Here is a 23,848-nt window from a genome sequence, read left to right on the forward strand (position 1 = left end):
TTGACTCACTTTTCCCTTCCCTGTTTTTGTTTGTTAATTTATTAATTTTACTTGTTAATTGGTGAAAGGAAACCAAAATCCCCAAGCCAAGGGGAAAAGGCAAGCTGGGAACTGCATCAGAAAAACTGCCTCCCATTTTTTCCTAAATAAGACAGCTATGAAGACAAAAACAAACAAACAAAACAAAACAAAACAAAAAAACTACATACCGCTTTCACAATTTGCCCACAAAGAAAATTTTTGTGCACCTCAAGATCTTTACCCTAAAACTGTTCTGTTCAATTTCACCTTGGCTTATCTTCAGAGATGTGCGACAAAGGAGAGACAGAAGTGAAAGTCAGCCCTCTCTGCTCACCTGAGACAAATGCATATGTGATAGCTTCCCCTGCCCTATTGTTTACGCAAACATGCAGATTCACTGAACAGGCATCAGTCACTATTCCTCTACCCACCACCGCCACCCCCCAATCCCCGTCACATGTAAATTGTGTATTCTGATCAAAGACGGAAAAGAATGCAACTTTTTTGTGTCTTGTCCATCCATGAGTTGGAATCCCCCACTTTGAGTTATCTCACCTTTTTGGACTGAAACAATGTACATCTTACATGTATTGATCGATGTCTCATGTCTCCCTAAAATGTAGAAAACCAAGCTGTACTCTGACCACACTGGGCACATGTTCTCAGGATCTCCTGAAGTCTGTGTCATGGGCGGCCATGGCCACTCATATTTGGCTCAGAATAAATCTCTTAAGTAATTTTACAGTTTGTCTCTTTTTGTTAACACCCTAGTCTTTTAGTAGCATCTGTGAGACCCATGAGGGAAAGCTACAACAGCAAATTTGATAAGTTTTGTCAAACCATTGTTTGATTCTGCAAGAGTAATGTCACCTGGGGTCCTCTTGTAGAAAGGGAAACTTGAACCACAACATTTGTAGAAATGAAGCTTTCCAAATGTGTGAACCTCACAGTTCTTCAACTAACATCGTTAATACACCGAGAATCTATTGTGAACCCAAAATGTCTGAGACAGGTCTCAGTCCATTTAGAAAGTTTATTTTGCCAAGGTTGAGAACATGCACCCGTGACACAGCCTCAGGAAGTCCTGACGACGTGTGCCCAAGGTGCTCAGGGCACAGCTTGCTTTTTTACATTTTAGGGAGACATGAGACATCAGTCATTATGTGTAAGACATACATGGGTTCAGTTCAGTAATTCAGGACAACTTGAAGTGGGGGCTTTCAGATTAGAAGTAGATACGAGACAAAAGGTTACATTCTTTTGAGTCCTTGATCAGCTTTCCACTGAATACACAATTTAGGCTGGCTCAATGAATCTGCACTTTTACATAAGCAATGGCACAGAGGAAGTTATCAGATAAGCATTTGTCTCAGGGGAGCCTTGGAAGGATGACTTTGAGTTGCGTCTGTCCTTTGTCCACAAGGAATTTCCTTAAGCACAAATTGTGAGGGGAGTATGTAGCTTCTTATCTTTGTAGCTGTCTCATTTAAGAATCAAATGGGAGGCAGGCTTGCCTGACACAGTTCCCAGCTTGACTTTTCTCTTGGCTTAGTGATTTTGGGGTCCTGAGATTTATTTTCCTTTCACAGAATGACCTGAATGATATAGTTTGGCTGTGTCCCCACCCAAAGCTCATCTTGAATTGTATCTCCCATAATTCCCATTGTTGTGGGAGGGACCTGGTGGGAGATAATTGAATTATGGTGGCGATTTCCTCCATATTGTGCTTGTGGTAGTGAATAAGTCTCATGAGATCTGATGGTTTTATAAGGAGAAACTCCTTTTGCTTGGCTCTCTTTCTTTGCCTACTGCCATCCATGTAAGATGTGACTTGTTCCTCCTTGCCTTCCTCCATGATCGTGAGGCTTCCCCAGCCACGTGGAACTGTAAGTCCAATTACCCCTCTTTCTTTTGTAAATTGCCCAGTCTCAGGTGTGTCTTTATCAGCAGCGTGAACACGGACTAACACATTGGGTAATGGGGCATATTCAGCTGGTGAATATCCCGGTCATCATAAAGCCAATCCCACATGGCTTGCATATGAAGCACATCGGCTGTTTTATCAGGGGTGTTCCACTTGGCATTTTATAGGGAAGGCTGGACAGTCCCCTTCTCAGGACAAACAGACCTTGTGGTGGTGTTTACCCAGTCCACCAGGCTGGCCATTTCCTCCGGAAAAACTTCCTGGGCATCTGGGTCCTATACACTCATCAGCAAGTGTTTAATAGTGAGGGAGCTGCAGGCCCTGCACCAACCCAAACATGCTCTTTCTTTCTGTGGCATTTAAAAATTAAACATATTGGCTGGGCAGAGTGGATCACGCCTGTAATCCCAGCACTTTGGGAGGCCAAGGTGGGCAGATCACCTAAGGTCAGGAGTTCAACAGCAGTCTGGCCAACATGGTGAAACTCCATCTCTACCAAAAAATAGAAAAATTAGCCGGGCATGGTGGCATGTGCCTGTAATCCCAGCTTCTCAGGAGGCTGAGGTGGGAGAATCACTTGAACCCCAGAGGTGGAGGTTGCGATGAGCTGAGATCATGCCACTGCACTCCAGCCTGGGTGACAGAATGAGATTCTTTCTCAAAAAAAAAAAATTAAACATACTGTTCTTAGTCATTCTTACAACCCATTTTTAGAAAAGGGAACTCAGGAAGCTGACGATACCAATCTAGAAGACAAACCAATTCCTTTTCAAGCTTGTCCTGCCCACAGCCTCTGCGCGGCACGTGGCTCAGGACAGCTTTGAATGTGGCCCAACACAAATTTGTAAACTTTCTGAAAACATTATGAGATTTTCTTGCCTTTTTTTTTTCTCATCAGCTATCATTAGTGTTTGTGTATTTTATGCATGGCCCGAGACAATTTTTCTTCCAATGTGGCCCAGGGAAGCCGAAAGATTGAACAGCCCTGTAAATACCCTCTGAGTTTAATAGTTACTTGGTTTTGCCCTTCCTCCACATGTCTATCTTCTTGGTAATCACAGGTCTCAGAAGTAACTTTTGGTTGGCCTGGCTTAATTTTTCCTTTTGTAGGAAGCTTTGATCTGAGACAGACCCACATCTGAGCTTGGTGCGGCCTTCACGCCCAAGCCAGCACTCTTTTACTTTCATTTTAGTAACTACAGAGGCAGTAAGCAAGCGATTGAATAGTTCACTTTTTCCTTATTAATTTGCATTTCCTAGATATCCAGTGAACTAAATTCCCTGGGAGTATGAGTAGGATCCATCTCTAAATTTGTCGGGTGGCTTTGACCTTTAGTGACTGAAGACAAGCCAGCTGCATCTCCTTACTGATAGAGGAACTAGAAAGAAATTATTCAGGCAGATAGTGAGGCTAAAATAGTCCTTGGCAGAATTTCCCTTTTAAAAAAGGAGCCCTCAAATCATTTCTTTTTAACAAAGAGCAGCCTGGAAAATCGAGCTGCAGGCATAGATAAGCAAGCTGGAAGCTCGCGTAGGTAAATGCTGGCAGCTGTGCCAATGGAAAAGCGCTACCTGGAAGCCAGGTATGTTCAACATGGAGGCTCCCTCTTCCCTTTTCTTTGTCACCACGTGTACAGTTAAAAACCAGAGGCCAGGCACAGTGGCTCACACCTGTAATCTCAGCACTTTGGGAGGCCAAGGTGGGAGGATCATCTGAGGTTAGAAGTTTGAGACTAGCCTGCCCAACATGGTGAAACCCCATCTCTACTTAAAAAAAATACAAAAATTAACCAGGCGTGGTGGCACACGCCTGTAATTCCAGCTATTCAGGAGGCTGAGGCAGGAGAATCGCTTGAACCCGGGAGGCAGAGGTTGCATTAGGCAGAGATCACACCACTGCACCCCAGCCTGGGCAACATGAGTGAAACTGCGTCTCAAAAAAACAAAACAAAACGAAACAAAAAACAAAACAAACAAACAAAAAAGACAACATGGCACTAGCCAGGTAAATAATCCATCTGCATAATAAAAGATTAGGCACCAAGGTGGACAGATTACCTGAGGTTAGGAGTTTGAGACCAGCCTGACCAACGTGGAGAAACCCCATCTCTACTAAAAATACGAAATTAGCCAGGTGTGGTGGCAGGCACCTGTAATCCCAGCTACTCAGGAGGCTGAGGCAGGAGAATCGCTTGAACCTGGGAGGCGGTGAGCCGAGATGGCGCCATTGCACTCCAGCCTGGGCAACAAGAGCAAAATTCTATCTCAAAAAAAAAAAAAAGATTAGGCCAGCTTTTCATGCCCTATTCAAATGACACACCTAGTTCTAACCAGTTTTACGTGCCCTATGCAAATGGTACACCTGGTTCAACCAATGTTTTGCGTCCTATGTAAATCATAGCCACCTCCTCAAGCTCATCTATAAAACTTGCTGCGTTTCAGCACCGAAGCAGCAACCCAGTTCTCCAGGACCCCGCTCTGCTGCAGAGCGCTCTTCTCTTTCTTTTGCCAATTAAATTTCTGCTCTCAACTCATTCTGTGTGTCCACGTCCTCGTTTTCTGTGGCCATGAGACAATGAATCTCGGGTATTTACCCCAGACAATGATGCCGCTTCAGTACCATGTGTGACCACGTGGCCACCCAAAAATCAAAGGTTTCTCATTTCCCACCTCTTTTTCTTTCTCCAATGAGTTTCGTCTGTATAATTTTCCATTTATTTTAAAGTGACCTTTAAATAGCCTGTAAATATTACATATTCTTTGGCAAAAACCACATCTTTATGTTTTTATAAACCTCACCAAAAATACGTCTTACTCTCCTACTATCCCAACTCCCAGTAACCCTAATTTCCAGTGCAAAACCTGGGATTACCTAATTTAATCTAACATTGATACAGGACCGCTGGGCTCCCGGCTAAACTGCAGCCTCAAGTCTGGAAGCTCAGCCCTATGTGAAAGCAGCTGGCCTCGTTTTTCTGCCCAAATGATGGCCTTTCTGGCCTTCCCTGCCCCTATCCGGTGCCCATAAAGACCAGACCAGCTGGCAGGAAAAAAAAGAAAGAAAGAAAAAGAAAAAAGCAACACAAGCAGCTGACTGGCAGGGATACAAGCTGCTGAGTGGTGAGCAGAGAAGTAACTGAGCATTGGAGACTACAGATAAACACGACTAACTTCAGACGACGTGGTTTTGGAGGGCAGCCCAGCCAGAGAAGGCTAGGCTTCAGAGAAACATCACCTTCACACACCACCCCCTTTCCAGCTCCTCTTCCACCGAGAGCCACTTCCACTGCTCAGTAAAGTCCTCCACATTCATCATCTTTCAAACAGTTTGTGTGACCTGATGATTCTTGAATACCAAACAAGAACTCGGTGTCAAAAAGGACAGGTGCAGAAGGCTGTCACCTTGACCCTTCACTGAGCTGTTAACACAAAGCTGTCCATAAACTGCAGGCTGAGTAACATGAGTCACTCCAGTTCCTGCCCACGAAGGGGGTCAAGGTCAAGGGAACAGTCCCGTCTAACATGACTCTAAGATTTTAAACCACTGGACAGGATTTTGAAATTAAATTTATCAAATTAGTATTACTAAAGATTACTAAAGGAATGTGAATTAAAAGCATCTGAGCTAGCTTCTGGTTGTCTGATAAGCACTTACTTTTCTTTAAGCTGTTTGATTACAGCTCTTTCATGTAATTTGGTACTGAAATATTACTTCCTCACCACATATAGAAACTTACAGACAATGCCAGGTATGGTGCCACACGCCTGTAATCCTAGCACTTTAGGGAGGCCAAGGCAGGTGGATCGCTTGAGCTCAGGACTGAGACCAGCCTGCCAACATGGAAAAATCCCATCTCTACAAAAAAAAAAAAAATAGAAAAAATTAGCTGGACGAGATAGTATGCACCTGTGGTTCCAGCTACTTGGGGGACTGAGGTGAGGCAGGAGGATCACTTGAGCCCAGTGCTCAAGGCAACAGTGAACCAAGATCACACCACTGCATTCCAGCCTGGGTGACAGAGTGAGACCTTGTCTCAAAAATAAACAAATCAATCAAACAAACAAACAATAAATAAACATATAGACAGACACACAGATAGAGGCACATCCTATACAATTTTTCATTTGCCTGTTTTCAAAAATTCTCTCTCTTCCTTTAGACTATTAATTTTTAAAAAATTACAGGAGCCAGCAAAAGTTGAAGGAGAGAATTACCATCCCAGGCCTTTTCCTTTTCAAAAGAGGGAACGCTCTGAGGTGAGCAGGATGCAGCAGAAGTTGAACCCCTAAGATGTCAATCTGAAGAATTTCAAGAAGAGATGATGGAATTCAAAAATTAAAAACTTCTTGCAGTTTCACTAAGAGTACATCAGTATTTTAAGAAAATCTTGTTCTAACCAATTATCTCCTTTTGCATTACTGTATTTTTATTATTGAAGTCCAATACCTAGAATGATTATAATTTCCTTTTAATTATAGAAAACTTAATTACATACAAATTTTTTTGAATTCCTTTTTTACAGACTGTATTATGACATGCACAGACCATATACAACCTGCTTGAACTTTCTGTTCTGTCCTAAACATCTCTCTTAAACAACCAGTTATTTTATGTGAAAAGAAAAATTAAACATACAAGATTCTTTCTCATACAAAATTATTTTTCTTTTAACATTTCTTACCAAAAATACCTCCTTGTAACTTTTTTTTTTTTTTTTTTTTTTTTTTTGAGCAGAGTAGTCTCGCTCTGCCACCCAACCTGGAGTACAGTGGCACAATCTCGGCTCGCTGCAACCTCTGCCTCCCGGGTTCAAGCAATTCTTCTGCCTCAGCCTCCTGAGTAGCTGGGATTACAGGCACATGCCACCATGCTTGACTAATTTTTGTATTTTTAGTAAAGATGGGGTGTCACTGTGTTGGTCAGGCTGGTCTCAAACTCCTGACCTCATCATCCGCCTGCCTCAGCCTCCCAAAGTGCTGGGATTACAGATGTGACCCACTGCACCCAGCCTACTTTCTTTATATCTCTTATTTCTTGGTTCCTTTTACTGTATTTCATAAATAACCCTTAAATAAACCTGGAATCTGGCCAGGTGCAGTGGCTCACACCTGTTATCCCAGCACTTTGGGAGGCTTAGGTGAGTGGATCACCTGAGATTAGGAGTTCGAAACCAGCCTGGCCATCATGGCGAGACTCCTATCTCTACTAAAAATACAAAAATTAGCCAGGCGTGGTGGTGGACACCTGTAATCCCAGCTACTAGGGAGGCTGAGGCAGGAGAATCGCTTGAACCTGGGAGGCGGAGGATGCAGTGAGCTGAGATTGCACCACTGCACTCCAGCCTGGGAGACTGAGCGAGGCTCCATCTCAAAAAATATAAATAAATAAACATGGAATTAGATGAAAATAACTTAGATTTTAATAACATATTTTTTAGAAAAGTTTTTCTATAATTTTTTAACATTGAAAATGACCCAGATATTTAATGAATATCTATTATTTAACTTTAGATTCTAAATTATGTTTATTTACAAGCATTTGTTTCATTACGTTTACCTAATTAATTTTGTAAAATCTTTTACCTAGATCATCTGTGAAAACTGTGATAGTCATCGTTTAAAGTTATTTCCCTGTTAACCATTTTTATAGTCTATGAATTTTGTGTTTACCTAAGCAAAAATTTTAAAGTTAGATATATAGATATTTTACTGATAACTTAGGATTTAGCTATTTTTATTACACTAATCACATTAAACATCTTATTTATCAAAAAGTACACAAACAGAGATTATTCTGTTTCATGCTGAGTTGCTGGGTTTATAGTTTTATAAGCCATATGCCAAATTTTGACACCTTATAATATCTGTCGAAGGTAAATATGAAACTGCTTGATCAGTAAATGGAAACAAACATGTATGCTGACAATTTTTTAAATGTTTCTAATACTATTGTACCAATAATTTTAAAGCCAGCTTATTTATTAAAGATTTATGTAAGTCACGTGAACTTGAAAAGCGTTTTGGCTTAGTATTTAATTTATGAATACTCTTTAACTTGAAGCCAGTTTGACACTTCATGGCTAAAGCACATAAAAAAAATGTATGTACACATATTTGCACGTACATAAAGAAATCAAACACGCATACACACTCATACAAAGATCCTATAGCTTTTGCTTCGGAACTCTAGCCAAGAGATGTCAACACAGACTCACCAGTTTACACAAACAAAAAGGTTGGATCCCAACAGTGACTTCTATCTCAACAGCAATGGAAAAGTAACAGAAAGGCCAGGAGTGGTGGTTCGCGCCTGTAATCCCACCACTTTGGGAGGCCCAGGCAGGCGGATCACTTGAGGTCAGGAGTTCGAGACCAGCCTGGTCAACATGGTGAGAGCCTGTCTCCACTAAAAATACAAAAATTAGGTAGACGTGGTGGTGCACATCTGTAATCCCAGTTACTTGGGAGGCTGAGGCAGGAGAATTGCTTGAACCTGGAAGGGAGAGGCTGCAGTAGATCGCGCCATTGCACTCTAGCCTGGGTGACAGAGCAAGACTCTGTCTCAAAAAAAAAAAAGAAAGAGAAAGAAAGAAAAGAAAAAGAAGTAAACAGAAGATTTAAAGTAGGCAGAAAAGAAAATAGCAAAATAGAGGACTTAGAAACTGAATGGTTGCAGGTTGAACTTTGGGCTGGAATTTTCTCTGATGTAATGTGTGCAGCGGTTTAAAGTGTGAACAAGCACAGACATAATATGTAACAGGGAAGCTTTTTGTTTCACCGGGCATGCCCTCAAGCTTTTCCCACTTACACAAATACTTACAAGTAGAGGAACCATAAAACCAAAAGGGGTGCCCAAATGGGGGTCGTTCTCTCTGCCTTTCCTCATTCTTACGTGCTATGTCTCCCACTTTTTTAAAAAACGAGGAACTCATCTGTGGCCTAGGTTTTAGTAGGGTGGATTGAAGTGTGCTGGCTGTGGGAGGGGCTACGCTGTATGTCACCACTGAGTCATTCTACCCTTTTACCTGTCTCCGTTTCTCTCTCCAGAGGTCTAGACCTCCAAGAGGGCTCAACATGGCAAGTGATGAGCTCCTACACCTGTCTCCTGGATGAGCCTCTTAGAATTAATTTTGTTGTGCGGTTCCCTGTAGGGTCACTGCACATCATGGCGGGAGCCAATCCCCCAGACACTCCCACTCAACCCTTACCACCCAGGGGTGTGTTTTGGTTAGGAGAAGCAAAACCCCCTTTCTTTTACAAGCTGAGGAGCTCAGCCTCTCATTTATCTATGAAAGTGGCAGTTCAGTTCCTCACGCAAATGCACACACAGGCCAATCGAGATTAATTTGAGGGGAAAAAGGCAGTGGAGAAGACCCTTTATAATGCACCACCAAACCTAAATTAGGATCCTATACGACAACTTCCTAGGAGAAAAAAAAGAGGAAGAAGAAAGCAAAACAGCTCAGAATGAATCAAGGACCATCAACCAAATGGAAGGTCCAGAGCTCCGGAGGACTCACCGGTTCCACTGGAGGAGAAACCTGAAGCCAGGGAGGGCTTCCAATGGCCCCGCTGGTACCTTAGCTCCGGGTTCAGGCAACTGCATCAAGGATTCTGAGTCTTTTCTGAGGCCCCACGTGTAGGGCACCAATTATTGTCCACGAAAAGAGTCAAACTCTGTAAAATATTTGAAGAGTTATTCATTTAACCAACGGCTCACAACACAGCCCCAAGGAGGTCCTGAGAACAAGTGCCCAAGGTGGTTGGGTGACAGCTTGGATTTATACAATTTATGGGGACAGGAGACATTAATCAATACATGTCAGATGTACATTGGCTTAGTCCAGAAAGGTGGGATTCCATTCAAAGTGGGGGGCTTCCAGGTCAGAGGTGGATTCCAAGGATTTCTGATTAAAGACCTATAATCAATAGAAAGGTAATGCCTGGGTGAGGATAAGGCGTTGTGGAGACCAAAGTTTTTATTATGCACATGTAGCCCACAGGCAGCAGGCTTCAGAGAAACTAGATAGTAAATGTTTCTTATTAGACTTAAAATGGTGCCAAACTCTTGCTTAACCTTTCCTGGATCAGAAAAAAATAACAATTTTACAGTGGAGATCTCCAACAGACACCACTTAATCCAGGTGATCAAATTTAGCATCCCCAGGACAGGACATAAAGACATCATGCACTCCGTAACATGACACACTGAAAACTTACATCAATTCTGATGATTTTTTTTTTGCCAAAAATGCATAACCTCAGTCTAATCATGAGAAAACACTGGACAAAACCAAACTGAAGTCAGGGCACAGTGGCTCATGCCTGTAATCTCAGCACTTTGGGAGGCCGAGGTGGGTGGATCACCTGACGTCAGGAGTTTGAGACCAGTCTGGCCAACAAGGTTAAACCCTTTCTCTCATAAAAATACAAAAATTAGCCAGGTGCAGTAGGGGGTACCTCTACTACCAGCTATTGCAGAGGCTGAGGCACGGGAATTGCTTGAACCTGGGAGGCAGAGGTTGCAGTGAGCCAAGATCAGGCCACTGCACTCCAGCCTGGGGGATAGAGGGAGACTCTGTCTCAAAACAAACAAACAAAAACTGAAGAACAATCTATAAAACAATTAACCATTACTTAGATTGGATAGTGGAACAGAATATCAAATGCATCCATTTATTTTCAACATTTTGTTTGTTTGTTTTTAATTAAGCTGCCTCCTGCACTACTGTATTCTGGATTTTATGTTTATTTTTCCATTCAGAAAGCCTATCTTTTTAAAAAGGAATTTTAATCCATCCATGTTTATTATGACCACTGTTATATTTGGATTGAGTCCTGCAGTTTTGTTTCATATTATTTTCCCTTTTTTACATATATCAGACTTTCTACTTCAGTGTAATTCTTTCCCACCCACCTCTGATTGCATGAGTCAGGTTTTCTTCAATTCACACATTTCCCATTAAGGCTCTGAAACTTGTACAAATCTTTTCTAGTTTTCTGGTGGTAACTACCTTTAAACTGTCAGCACACATATTTAAGCTTATATTTTCTATCAAATATAAAGTCATTACTTATGTCTTCTTCCCAGATGAAACAAAAACATGAACATATGCTCATTCTCTCTTTCTGCTCTGCTCTTTCAATTACCTCCCATGTGAAATGTTAATTCCAGATTATTTTCACAACTATGCACTAACACATTCAGACTTTGTTTTATACATTTATGTATTCAGCACTGCTTCTTGTGTGCTCTCTTCTATTTTAGTAGTAGTAGTAGTAGTAGCAGTAGTAGTAGTAGCAGTAGTAGTAGTAGTAGCAGCAGCAGTAGTAGTAGTAGTAGCAGTAGTAGCAGTAGTAGCAGTAGTAGTAGTAGCAGCAGTAGTAGTAGTAGTAGTAGTATTTTGAGACAGGGTCTTGCTCTGTCACCCAGGCTGGAGTGCAGTAGTATAATCACAGCTCACTGCAGCTTCAGTCTCCTGGGCTCAAGTGATCCTCCCACCTCAGCCTCCTGAGTAGCTGGGACTTCAGGCATGCGCCACTGCACTCAGCAATTTTAAACAAATTTTTAGTAGAGATGAGATTGCACTATGTTGTCCAGGCTGGTCTTGAACTCCTGAACCCAAGAGATCCTCCCACCTCAGCCTCCCAAAATGCTGTGGTTACAGGCGTGAGCCACTGTATTTGGCTACTCTCGCCTTTCTTGGATTACATTCCATTTTGCTGGAGTCAATCAACCAACTTTTTCCTCAAAGGTCTTTGAGGGATAACATTTCTGAGCATTTGCAAATTTGAAACACTCTGTAAAGACGAAAAATGGCACATTCATTTCTTCAGTCTCTTCATACCTGAGGTGATGTGGTTTGGCTGTGTCCCCACCCAAAGCTCATCTTCAGCTGTAGCTCCCATAATTGCCACGTGTTGCAGGAGGAACCCAGTGAAAGAAAATTGAATCGTGGGAGTGGTTTCCCCCATACTGTTCTCATGGTAGTGAGTAAGCCTCATGAGATCTGATGGTTTTATAAGAGGTTTCCCCTTTCACTTGGCTCTTTTTTCTCTCTTGCCTGCCACCATGTGAGACGTGCCTTTTGCCTTCCACCATGACTGTGAGGCCTCCCCAGTGATGTGGAACTGTGAGTCCATTAAACCTCTTTCCTTTATAAATTACCCAGTCTTAGGTATGTCTTTATCAGCAGCATGAGACTAGTACCTGAGGAATATGTTCTTTCTGGCAAACATGCAGGGCAGCAAACACAAAGGCACTCTGGGGCTGTTTCTTACATCTCCCTCCTACCACCTTAACAATTCTCCAAAATATTGCCACGAGTTTTGGAAAATATAATAATGAAAGAAGGGTTTGCTCCCATCACCGTGTTGCGAGCTCTCTGGCAAAACCACAAATCCCAGAAAATCCCTTCTTAGACACCTTCCAGAACTCATGTCTTTAAGGTTCATGGTAGGAGGCTTCCCGTGGGGGAACGTCCCTGATGAAGACTCTGTCTGTCCTTCACTCTCTCTCAATTCCCCCAGTGCTCTGAATATGTGGCTTTTCATGTCCCAGCATGGGATGATGGACAGATCAGGGCAGATGGTTTGAGTAAGACTCCTATTTCACCTACCTCATGTTTCTTATGCATTCATTTAACACCTTTTATTTTGTCAGCATTTTATTTTTATTTTTAATTGACAAATAATATGTATATATATGTATATGTATGTGTGTGTGTATATATGGTGTACCATGGAATGCTTTGATATATGTTCACAATGTGGAATGATTACATCAGGCAAGTTAATAAATTTATCCCCTCCCAGGAGCAATAAGTTTAATGATCTACTGCACAGAATGGTGACCATATAAGTAATAATGCATGATATATTTTAATGACCACTTCTTCCTAATCTAAGTTCTGGGTTAAGAAAATTCAACCTCAGTGTTTCTTGTAATAAAATAAAATTACTATCATCTTAAAATGCCGTTCCAGCCTCTTGTAAGTGTTTTAGCATGTTTATCTATTTAATCTTTGCAACAACTCTATGCAGAGTTTGCTATTGTAGTCATTTTAAAGTTGAGACATTGCACTACAGAGAAGTTAAGTGACACTTATTTTTCCCTAGCCAATAAATAGAAAGAACTTGAAAAGCAGACATTCAGTTTTAGAGTCTGCATGTTTCGCCACCATTTTTTGTTTCTCTAAAAATGCTGAATTGTGGAGGACAGATTGGCTACTTTGACTCAAATCCCCTGGATTAACATAAAACAAACCGAGTCTTTTCCTCATGGCCATTTCCTTCCAATGGCTCAAGAAAACATCAATGACAAGTCTCTAGCATGAACACCTGTGGCATGCTTGAACGCATTGACCGAGTAGTTGAGAAATATTTGTCTAGCGCCTCCTAGTGGCACATTAGTGAAGTGGAGGCATAATTAATTGGTTCATTCAGGTCAAAGTCTGCAGTGTGGCTACAATGTAAAAAGGAATAAGAAATAGCAGAATCGGGGCGGGTGCGGTGGCTCACGACTGTAATCCCAGCACTTTGGGAGGCCGAGGTGGGTGGATCACCTGAGGTCAAGAGTTCGAGACCAGCCTGGCCAACGTAGCGAAACCCCATCTCTACTAAAAATACAAAAAATTAGTGGGGTGTGGTGGCGGGCACCAGTAATCCCAGCTACACGGGAGGCTGAGGCAGGAGAATCGCTTGAACCTGGGAGGCAGAGGTTGCAGTGAGCCGAGATCGCACCACTACAGAATTGAATAAAGAGAAAATGATGGATTTTCGGGTGATGTAGGGACCTGCTAGCTGCTCCCTCTTTCTCTCTCTCTACACACACACACACACAAACATACACACACACGCACACACAATTTGAGAACAGCATTAAAGACAAGTAATACAGGGGAGCTCTGAGTGAAATAAGTAATCTTCAAACTTAAAAAATTGCAGAAGATGTTGTTATTGCATTTGTTTGTTAGGTTGTTTTTTGGGGTTTTGCTTTGTTTTTGAGAAAAGATCTCCCACTGCACCCCAGCCTGGGCAACAGAGCAAGATTCCATTTCCGGTGGCGGGCGCCTGTAGTCCCAGCTACTCGGGAGGCTGAGGCAGGAGAATGGCGTAAACCCGGGAAGCGGAGCTTGCAGTGAGCTGAGATCCAGCCACTGCACTCCAGCCTGGGCGACAGAGCGAGACTCCGTCTCAAAAAAAATAAATAAATAAATAAATAAAATTAAAAAAATAAAAAATTAATTATGGTAAAATAACACATAACAAAATGTACCATTTTAAATCATGTTTAAGTGCACAGGTTAGTGATATTAAGAACATTCATTGTTGCTGGCGCAGTGGCTCATGCCTGTAATCCCAGCACTTTGGGAGGCTGATGCAGGTGGATGGCTTGAGGTCAGGAGTTTGAGACCAGCCTCCTCAACATGATGAAATCCTGTCTCTACTAAAAATACAAAATTTAGCTGGGTGTCGTGGTGTGTGCCTATAATTCCAGCTACTCGGGAGGCTGAGACAGGAGAATTACTTGAACCCAGGAGGCAGAGATTGCCGTCAGCTGAGATCACACTACTGCACTCCAGCCTGGATGACAGAGTGAGACTCTATCTCAAAATATAAAGTATAATAAAATAAAATAAAGAACATTCATTGTTGGCCACATGTGGTGGCTCACACCTATAATCCCAGCACTTTGGGAGGCCAAGGCAGGAAGATTGCTTGAGCCCAGGAATGGTGAGAAGAAGAAACAGAAGCAGACAGAGGACCAAATTGAGGACCAGTTAAAAGATGGAAGCCGCTTTCCATAAGACATGCCCACCAGCATACCATATCAGTTTACCATTGCCATGGCAATACATGGGAGTTACTGCCCCCTTCTATGGCAATGACTTGAGCACTCAGAAGTTGCCACCCTTTTCCTAGAAATTTCTGCATAAACTGCCCATTAATCTGCATGTGATTAAAAGTGGGTATAAATATGACTGCAGCAGTGCCCTGAGCTCCTGCTCTCTGCAGGAGCAGTCACAGAACTGTGACGCTACCTTCTCCATAAAGCTGTTTCTTCCACCACTGGCTTACTCTTGAATTCTTTCCTGTGGGAAGCCAAGAACCCTCCCAGGATAAGCCCCAATTTGAGGCTCACCTGCTCTGCATCCATCTGTGATCTTTTCTTTGTCTTTCGTAGTCTGCAGTCACAGATGCTTCAAATTTTGGATTTATGTTTGTTTATCCTGCTTAGAACTACTTCCTATGTGTATTGCCAAATGCCTTCCTTCAATTAAATAATTGTTTTAGTCATGTTTATTTTTTCTTAAATGTTGACTCTTCACCATTTTTCTTATTTTGTGTTTAAGGAATCATAATTAACTGCAATTGATGATGCTTACAACAACATTTGTAATTATAATATTTATTGACTGCTTATTCTACACAAGGTGATTTCACGTTAATTAATGCATGTAATCCTCATAGCTACTCTGTGAAGTAGACACTGGTTTTCTCATTTTACACATGAAGAAACCAAATCACAGAGATGATATAGCTACCAGGAAGCAAAGTCAAGAACTTCAGCCCAGTATTTTTTCTCATAACCAGATGTGTATTGGACAGGAAGAGAAAAGAAGGAAAGAGAGAAAATCAAGAAGTCAATCTGACTATAATAGTACTACTTCAAATTTTATGTGACCCTCTGCTTCATGAAAAAATTAAGTACTTATCATGATTTATTAGAAAGCTAGCATGCCTGGGTCTAGAATCTGCAAGCAGAAGTTTCTAACTTGTGACATTGGACCTGATGCTTCCATGAATTCTAGGAACAAAAAGCTCTACAAGATTCTGCTGAAGTCACCTTGATCTGCTCTTTCCCTTGGGCAATGGCACAATTATATACTAGAAAAACATTGTACAACAAATGCTCCCCTCCAGGTTCACTGTTATATATGGACCCACTTTAATTTCACTGAGCTCTTGAAAGAACTGATTTCTGAGGATAAAACAGTGGGTGAGGCCATCAGTTTTTATCCCAAATGGAATGAATCAGTCAGGTGAGCTCTGCTCCTATGACCATTGTAACAGTAAGTTTGTGGTGGGTAACACATGGTCCCCATGGTCTCAGGGAGCTGTGGGAAGGATGTCATCTTCCTTGTCACACCCACAGAAGGGGAAGGTCCCACAGCATGGCTGCAGCCATGGTTTCCAAATTGTGTTGAACACAGAGAACTGCTGTGGGACAGGTGTTAGTGTCCTACGATGCTCTTTTATGGCTGCCTCCATCTTCTTGATCACGGAGTCAAATAATGGTTCATTGTCAGGGTTCAGTGGAAGGGCTTCTGAAGGGTCTCTTGAGATGTCAAAGAGGAGTGGTGGGTCGTGGTAGGTTACATCCCCTGAACATGAACATATTCCACTCCCATAGCAGGCACCAGTTCCATCAGGGTAGAATTTGGGAGTCACATAATGAGCTTTCCACACAGTTGCACCTAAAAAGTAAGTTGCATTATGATACCATCTTGGTGGTGATTTTAGGACTCTTTTCATTAAAGATGTTTTTCTCAAATGCTTTTTCTAGTGATTGATAATACTCTTCTGCACAAAATTACACAGCAACAGTAGCATGTCTTCAACTCTAAGAACAATGTACAATTTTACTGCAAACTTGAAGACATTTTTAGAAATCTTGTCATGAGAACATTTGGAGATAACAATGACGACCCAAGTGGGAATAGGGTAATTCTGGGAATACCAAATTAAAATTCTACCTCAATCTGATTAGGTACAAACAAAATTAAAAGTGATCCAAGGCTAAATACCACTTTCACATCTGAAATTGACAAAAGTAATTTGGCAAAATTAATCATTCTTTATCCTTTTCTCCTTCCCTCTTCTGTCTTTTCCTCCCTCCTCTTCCCTTCCTCCCTCCCTCTTTCTCGCTCTCTTCTTTCCTTCCTTCCTTCTTTCCTCCATTTCTTTTTTCTTCCTTTTCTTTCTTTTCCTCCTTCCTTCCCTCCCTCCCTCGCTCCCTCCTTTCCTCCTTTCTTTCCTTCCCTTCCTTCCCTTCCCCTTCCCCTTCCCCTTCCTTCCTTCCATCCTTCCTTCCTTCCTTTCCTTCCTCTCTCCCTCCCTCCCTTTCTTCTTTCTTCTGATATGAAATGGTTAGCAAATCTATTTTCAGAGATCAATTTTTTTTTATGTTTTATTATTTACTTATTTATTTATTTTGAGGTAAGCTCTCGCTCTGTCGCCCAGGCTGGAGTGCAGTGGCAGCATCTAGGCTCACTGCAACCTCTGCCTCCTGGGTTCAAGTGATTCTCCCACCTCAGCCTCCCTAGTAGCTGGGGTGCCACCCTGCCTGGCTGCAGTGATCAATTTTAGATAGAAAACATAAGCATTGCCCAGCCTCTGGTCAATGAGAATTTTACCGAAGTCTACTGGTGGAGTCTTGCAGAGAAGCTGTGCTTTCCTACTAAAATAGGATTAAATCATCTAACTGGATTCTTTACCGCCTTTGGTTTTTTCCCTCCTTACTGCATGGAGTGCAGGTGTGATGCCTGGAGGAACTGCAGCCACTTTGCAACCATGGGGTGAGACGCATAAGAATGAAAGCTAGTGTGTCAGAGGTGGCTAAGTGGAAACAAGAATCCTGGTCCCATGACCGTGGTACTGAGCACTGTGTCAGCCCCATGCTCCCAACTTCTGGAATTATGGTGAGAAAAAATAATAACAAAAAAATTCTACTGTATAATCCTCTATAGTTAAATTTGGGAGGCTTATGCTGTTTACGGGGCTGTTTTATTTATCATTGATCATGTCCTGCACTCATATAGAATCTTAAAAACATAGGTTTTTACTTATTTTTGTTTTTGTAATTGTTTTATGTAGGACTATCTGCATCAAAATGAAGATACATCACACCACAAGTGACTGATCCCATCAGAGAAAATTCCTCCTGCAAATAAAGTTAAATCCAACCAAGTAAGAATTCTGGAATTCCATGCAATGACTCCAGAAGACCTTTCTTTACAGGTGTAAGGCAATCAATACTATTTGTTAATTTATATTTGTTTGTATTGACTCCCATAGCGTGAATGTGGGACAGAAACAATCACTAGGATGTTAGAAAGGAAGGAAGGTGGAGAGAAGCAACCACCATGCAGGCCACGTTGAAAAATGTACTTCTCGTTGCTAGAATAATTACTTCAGTCATCCCTAAGTTGTGGGTATTCATAGTCTCTCTCTCTTGTTCTCTCTCTCATGTATACATTCACACAAGCTAATGCATACTTACACACACACATTAATCATGTTTTCTTAATTTTCTGTATCCTATAATGTTTTGACTTTTTTTTTTTTTTTTTTTTTTTTTTTTGAGGCAGGGTCTCACTTTGTCACCCAGGCTGGAGTACAGTGGCACGATCACTGCCAACTGCAGCCTCAGACTTCCCACTCAGCCTCCTGAGTAGCTGGACTACGGTTGTATGCCACCATTCCTGGCTAATTCTTTTTTTTTTTTTTTCTTTGTAGAGACAGGGTCTTGCAATGTTGCCCAGGCTGATATCAAACTCCTGGGCTCAAATAATCCTCCTACCTTGGCCTCCTAAACTGCTGAGATTACAACTGTAAGCCACTGTGCCAGGCTAGTATTTTGACAGCTTGAGGGGCCTGATAGACTCGGGGAAAGACTGCTCCTCCCAGGGCTAGCTGATTCCTAAAAATAGTGATATGGTTTGGCTCTGTCCCCACCTTAATCTCACCTTGAATTGCAATAATCCCCACAGGTCAAGGGCAGAGCCAGGCAGAGATCATTGAATATGGGGGCAGTTTCTGCCATACTGTTCCCATGGTAAGGAATGCGTCTCACGAGATCTGATGGTTTTATAAGGCATTTCCCTTTTCACTTGGCTCTCATTCTCTCTTGCTTTCCACATGTAAGATGTGCCTTCTGCCATGATTGCGAGGCCTCCCCAGCCATGTGGAACTGTGAGTCCGTTAAATCTCTTTTTCCTTTATAAATTACCCAGTCTTGAGTATGTCTTTATCAGCAGCATGAGAATGGACTAATACAAATAGTAACAACTCACTTAGGAACACACCCTTCCTATGCAAGCAACCACCTCCTTTACCTAACTCTCACACAGTCAGCTGATACTTGATCTGACCTAAATCAACCAAGCACTGGGTACCAGGCAGCTAGGGACAGTCCCTGTTGCTCCAAACTTACTGTAATTACTCAAACTACCAGTCTGAAGCTGTTCATCCTGCCCTGCCTGACCTTTCCCTTGGAAACCCTAATAATAAAGGCTGCGGCCTGGGCTCTTCATTCCTTCCTGCCTGTGCTTCCAAGTCAAGCCCTGGTGCTTCCCACCGTGAACCTGTGTGGTAGGGTATAGCCCCTTCTCTCGGAAAATCTAAGTCATGAAAATATTGCAATGGCATTGGTCTGTCTGTGTCAACACTCACCTCCCTAAGCTAAAACGCTTTGGGTGGATTGGCTGTGGTGGGTCACACCTGTGGGAGGCCAAGGAGAGAAGATTGCTTGAGCTCAGGAGTTCGAGACCAGCCTGGGCCACATAGTAAGATCTCATCTTTATTTTATAAATATTTTTAAAATTTAAAATGAAACCCTTTGGGCACAAATCTCTCTCACAAACACATTCCCCTAAAATCCTACTGCAGGCCAGGCGCAGTGGCTCACGCCTGTCATCCCAGCACTTTGGGAGGCCGAGGTGGGCAGATCACCTGAGGTCTGGAGTTCAAGATCAGCCTGGCCCACATGGTGAAACCGCATCTCTACTAAAAGTACAAAAATTTACAAAACACTAGCCGGGAGAGGTGGCGGGCGCCTGTAATCCCAGCTACTCAGGAGGCTGAGGCAGGAGAATGGTGTAAACCCGGGAGACGGAGCTTGCAGTGAGCTGAGATCCGGCCACTGCACTCCAGCCTGGGCGACAGAGCGAGACTCTGTCTCAAAAAAAAAAAAAAATTAACTGGTTGTGGTGGTGGGTGCCTATAGCCCCAGTTACTCAGGAGGCTGAGGCAGGAGAATCACTTGAACCCGGGAGGCGGAGGTTGTGGTGAGCCAAGATTACACCACTGCACTCCACCTGGGTGACAGAGAGAGACCCTATCTCAAAATAAAATAAAATAAAATAAAAATCCTACTGCAGTGCACTGTGTATGTGGCTTTCCCAGCGAAAAAGCACCATCATGGCTGGGCAATATCCGCACATGGTACAACTTCCTCCAGGAGACGAAGGAGACAGGAACAGGGCCCTTATCATCTTTCCACGTGTCCGCGGCCTTCATACTTACAGTCCTTCTGATGCCACCTGACCGTGTGCAGATAGACCCCACAGTAGTGGAATAGGAACTCATGGTCGGAGTAGGACGCCCTTCCTTCCAGCAGGGGCATTAGGTTCCGGCCGTCAATCACTCTTGGGAGAGAAGGGGACATGTAGAAGGTGATGAGAGAGGCATGGTTCAGTCACGCATTTTATAGCAGAAGAAAGAGGAGGAGGAGGAGGAGGAGGAAAAGGAAGGGGAGGAAGAGAAGGAGGCAAAAGATAAAGAGGAAAAATTTCCTTTTTCTTTTTTTGAAACGGAGTCTTGCTCTGTCGCCCAGGCTGGAGTGCAATGGTGCAATCTCTGCTCACTGCAAACTCCGCCTCACGGGTTCAAGCAATTCTCCTGCCTCAGCCTCCCAAGTAGCTGGGATTACAAGCACATGCCACCATGCCCCGCTAATTTTTGTATTTTTAGTAGAGACGGGGTTTCACCATGTTGGCCAGGCTGGTCTTGAACTCCTGACCTTGTGATCCGCCCGCCTCAGCCTCCCAAAGTGCTAGGATTACAGGCATGAGCCACTGTGCCCGGCGGAAGAAGGAATTCTTAAAACTTTCTCCTTTTCCCTCATTTTATAACAAAAAGAAAAAGAAACAAAACATTCATTTTCTGAGGTCATGGAAGAAGAGAACAGCTGGAACTATTATCCTGATACCTTGCAAGACAATATGAGTTAATGTTGTGGACTGGAAAAATTAAGCTATTTACACTCTTTTGATTCCAGTGAAACTTCACATTTAATGAATAGATATCACCCCACACACATGGAATTAAATCGTTAAAGCACAGGATGTATGTGTTCATTTTAAAGCTCATAGACAAGGCCAGACCCGGTGGCTCATGCCTGTAATCTCAGCACTTTGGGAGGCCAAGGTGGGTGGATCACGAGGCCAAGACAGCAAGACCATCCTGGCCAATGTGCTGAAACCCCATCTCTACTAAAAATACAAAAATTAGCAGGGCATGGTGGCGCCGGTCTGTAGTCCCAGCTACTCGGGAGGCTGAGGCAGGAGAATCGCTTGAACCCGGGAGGCAGAGGTTGCACTGAGCCAAGATCACGCCACTGCACTCCAGCCTGGGCGGCAGGACGAGACTCTGTCTCAAAAAAAAAAAAAAAAACCTCATAGACAAAGTGCAAACCAGAAACAATAATATCATTTAGCACACATGCAATCACACATACGTGTTTTGTTTTTGTTTTTGTTTGAAACAGGGTGTCACCCTGTCACCCGGGCTGGAGTGCAGTGATGAGATCTTGGCTCACTGCAATCTCCACCTCCCGGGTTCAAGCGATCCTCCCACCTCAGCCTCCCAAGTAGCTGGGATTACAGGCACGTGCTACCACACCAGACTAATTTTTGTATTTTTAGTAGAGATGGGGGTTTCAGCATGTTGGCCAGGCTGGTCTGGAACTCCTGACTTCAAGTGATCCGCCTGCCTCGACTTCCCAAAGTGCTGGGATTACAGGCATAAGCCACCGCACCTGCTCTATGCATACATGTTTTTATTCAGTAATCATTTAACATTTAATTGTGTAATGGTCTAGAAGCTGTGAGGGATGTGATGATGTATGAGAATCAGATCCCATCCATGAGAACAGTCAAACACACACCTTCATAAGTGTAATATGACAAAGAATATTAAGGTATACTCTAAGAAGAAAACAAAATATTCCACCATGCACCAAGGGGAGAAAGACATCTGGCCCTATGGGCAGAATATTGATAATTAAGTAATATACTATGCATATACACACACACATAGAATTATCAAGTATATCCACATATGTTCAAATATATCACCCTAGGTTAGAAGCAACCACTGTTTCCATACCTGTCCTGGGGCAAGATCCCTCCGCCTATATAAGACAGCGTCGGATAGATGTCCATTAGGCTAGTGGGCTCATTGATCACTCTCCCAGCCTCCAAGACCGACGGCCACCGGAATATCCCTGGCACACGGATACCTCCTTCCCATCCTCCCATTCCTTTGCCACCTAAAACCAAAGATTACAACACAACCAAAGATGAGTTAAAACCCAACCATACTGGCCGGGCGCGGTGGCTCACACCTGTAATCCCAGCACTTTGGGAGGCTGAGGCGGGCGGATCACTTGAGGACAGGAGTTCAAGACCAGCCTGGCCAACATGGTGAAACCCCGTCTCTGCTAAAAATACAAAAACATCAACTGGGCATGGTGGTGGGCGCCTGTAATTCAAGCTACTTGGGAGGCTGAGGCAGGAGAATCGCTTAAACCCAGGAGGCGGAGGTTGTGGTGAGCCGAGATTGCGCCACTGCACTCCATGGTGGTCCATGCCCGTAGTCCCAACTACTCGGGAGGCTGAAGTGGGGGAATCAGAGACGAGGAAGTGGAGTTTGCAGTGAGCTGAGATTGTGCCACTGCACTCCAGCCTCGGTGACAGGGTGAGACTCTGTCTCCAAAAAAGAAAAAAAGAGAAAGAAAAGAAAAAGACGGGTTTTATCCACATTATACTGATCCTTGAGGAACAAGCTAAAAAATTTTACCCCGTGATTTCCCCTATAGAGGAAGAAAGAGAGGAGTGTGAGTAGAAAAATGGCCAGAGGCAGAGTTAAGAATCACTTCTTAGACAAAAGTCCCCTTGGGTGTTTCTGAGCACAAAACAAATGAAGCCCTTGCCTTAAGATGGCTGGTGAGATTCAGGTGGTTGTTACAGAGTAGAAAAATGGCCCTATGCCAAATGCCAGTGTCAAGACCATATGTCTAGACTCTTTAAGAAAAAGTAGGAGCCTCTCTGGAGGCAAAGGTCTCTTCCTATGTGAAATGTTTATTGAATGCCTTCTATGTGTGCACCTGTCTGACAGGCAGCATTACAAACACAAAACTGGAAGCCTCTAGCAGAAAATTAGGTAAAATTCACTGCAGACACATTCACTGATCTACCAGTCTAACCAGTGTTGAAAGGCAGCTCAGCTTCTTGGCACCATTTTTTTTTTTTAATTGAGACACTGTCTCCTTCTGTCGCCCAGGCTGGAGTGCAGTGGCGCGATCATAGCTCACTGCAGCCTCCAACTCCTGGGCTCAAGCAATCCTCCCTCCTGAGCCTCCCGAGTAACACCATTCTTCGTTATAAGAAAAACTTGACAAGCTCCCTGAAGCAAATCTATGTGTTTTTAACACACAATCATAAAGCCATCCTGATGTTTTCTTCATCTTATTTAATAACCTGTATCTTTGTGGGGCAGAGTGGGGGGCGTAACTAGACTAGAACAAAACCAATTGTTTACCCAGGAGATCTAAATCTCTCCATCCATTGAATTCATTGCTTCACAGGGAGCACCCTGAGAAACACGTATCCTGTCCCAAAGCCTGAGAAATGCTCACAACAATTTTGCCAGAGTCCTATTCCAGGGTTATGTGTGCTTTTTAAGGACAGGGGCTTTACACTCACACATACTCATGCAATTATAATAATTATTACAATATACAATATGTACAGTTGTTAGAATCATCATGACTATAATAATCACATTTCATTAGATGGTATGTATATGGTGACTCAAACCCGTTCCTCACTTTTTCTA

At 43.0% G+C, this 23,848-nt stretch overlaps 2 protein-coding genes across 4 annotated transcripts in view; both read right to left on the minus strand.

Moving 5' to 3' along the window:
* The window catches only part of LOC105478263 (arylsulfatase F), an 84,102-nt gene extending 74,502 nt beyond the window's left edge, over positions 1 to 9,600 (minus strand). The window contains exons 1-2 of one of the 3 annotated variants that reach the window (XM_071088293.1): positions 9,466 to 9,546; positions 5,683 to 5,801 (exon numbers count right to left, since the gene is read on the minus strand). Coding sequence is in view for 1 of the 3 variants with exons in the window: in XM_071088291.1 (XP_070944392.1) it covers positions 9,466 to 9,551 (86 nt within the window). In the remaining 2 variants the exon portion in view is untranslated. Of the gene's footprint in view, positions 1 to 5,682; positions 5,802 to 8,160; positions 8,534 to 9,465 lie in introns of those variants that run through there. The other 2 variants (XM_071088291.1, XM_071088294.1) reach the window with 2 other exon arrangements.
* Positions 9,601 to 15,688: 6,088 nt separating this feature from the next.
* The window catches only part of LOC105478261 (arylsulfatase family member H), a 44,381-nt gene continuing 36,221 nt past the window's right edge, over positions 15,689 to 23,848 (minus strand). The window contains exons 9-11 of the mRNA XM_071088960.1: positions 22,118 to 22,280; positions 20,255 to 20,376; positions 15,689 to 16,425 (exon numbers count right to left, since the gene is read on the minus strand). Of these exons, the coding sequence (XP_070945061.1) occupies positions 16,058 to 16,425; positions 20,255 to 20,376; positions 22,118 to 22,280 (653 nt within the window). The 3' untranslated portion in view covers positions 15,689 to 16,057. The remainder of the gene's footprint in view (positions 16,426 to 20,254; positions 20,377 to 22,117; positions 22,281 to 23,848) is intronic.

The sequence above is a fragment of the Macaca nemestrina genome, chromosome X, assembly GCF_043159975.1.
Source record: "Macaca nemestrina isolate mMacNem1 chromosome X, mMacNem.hap1, whole genome shotgun sequence".
Lineage (NCBI taxonomy): Eukaryota > Metazoa > Chordata > Mammalia > Primates > Cercopithecidae > Macaca > Macaca nemestrina.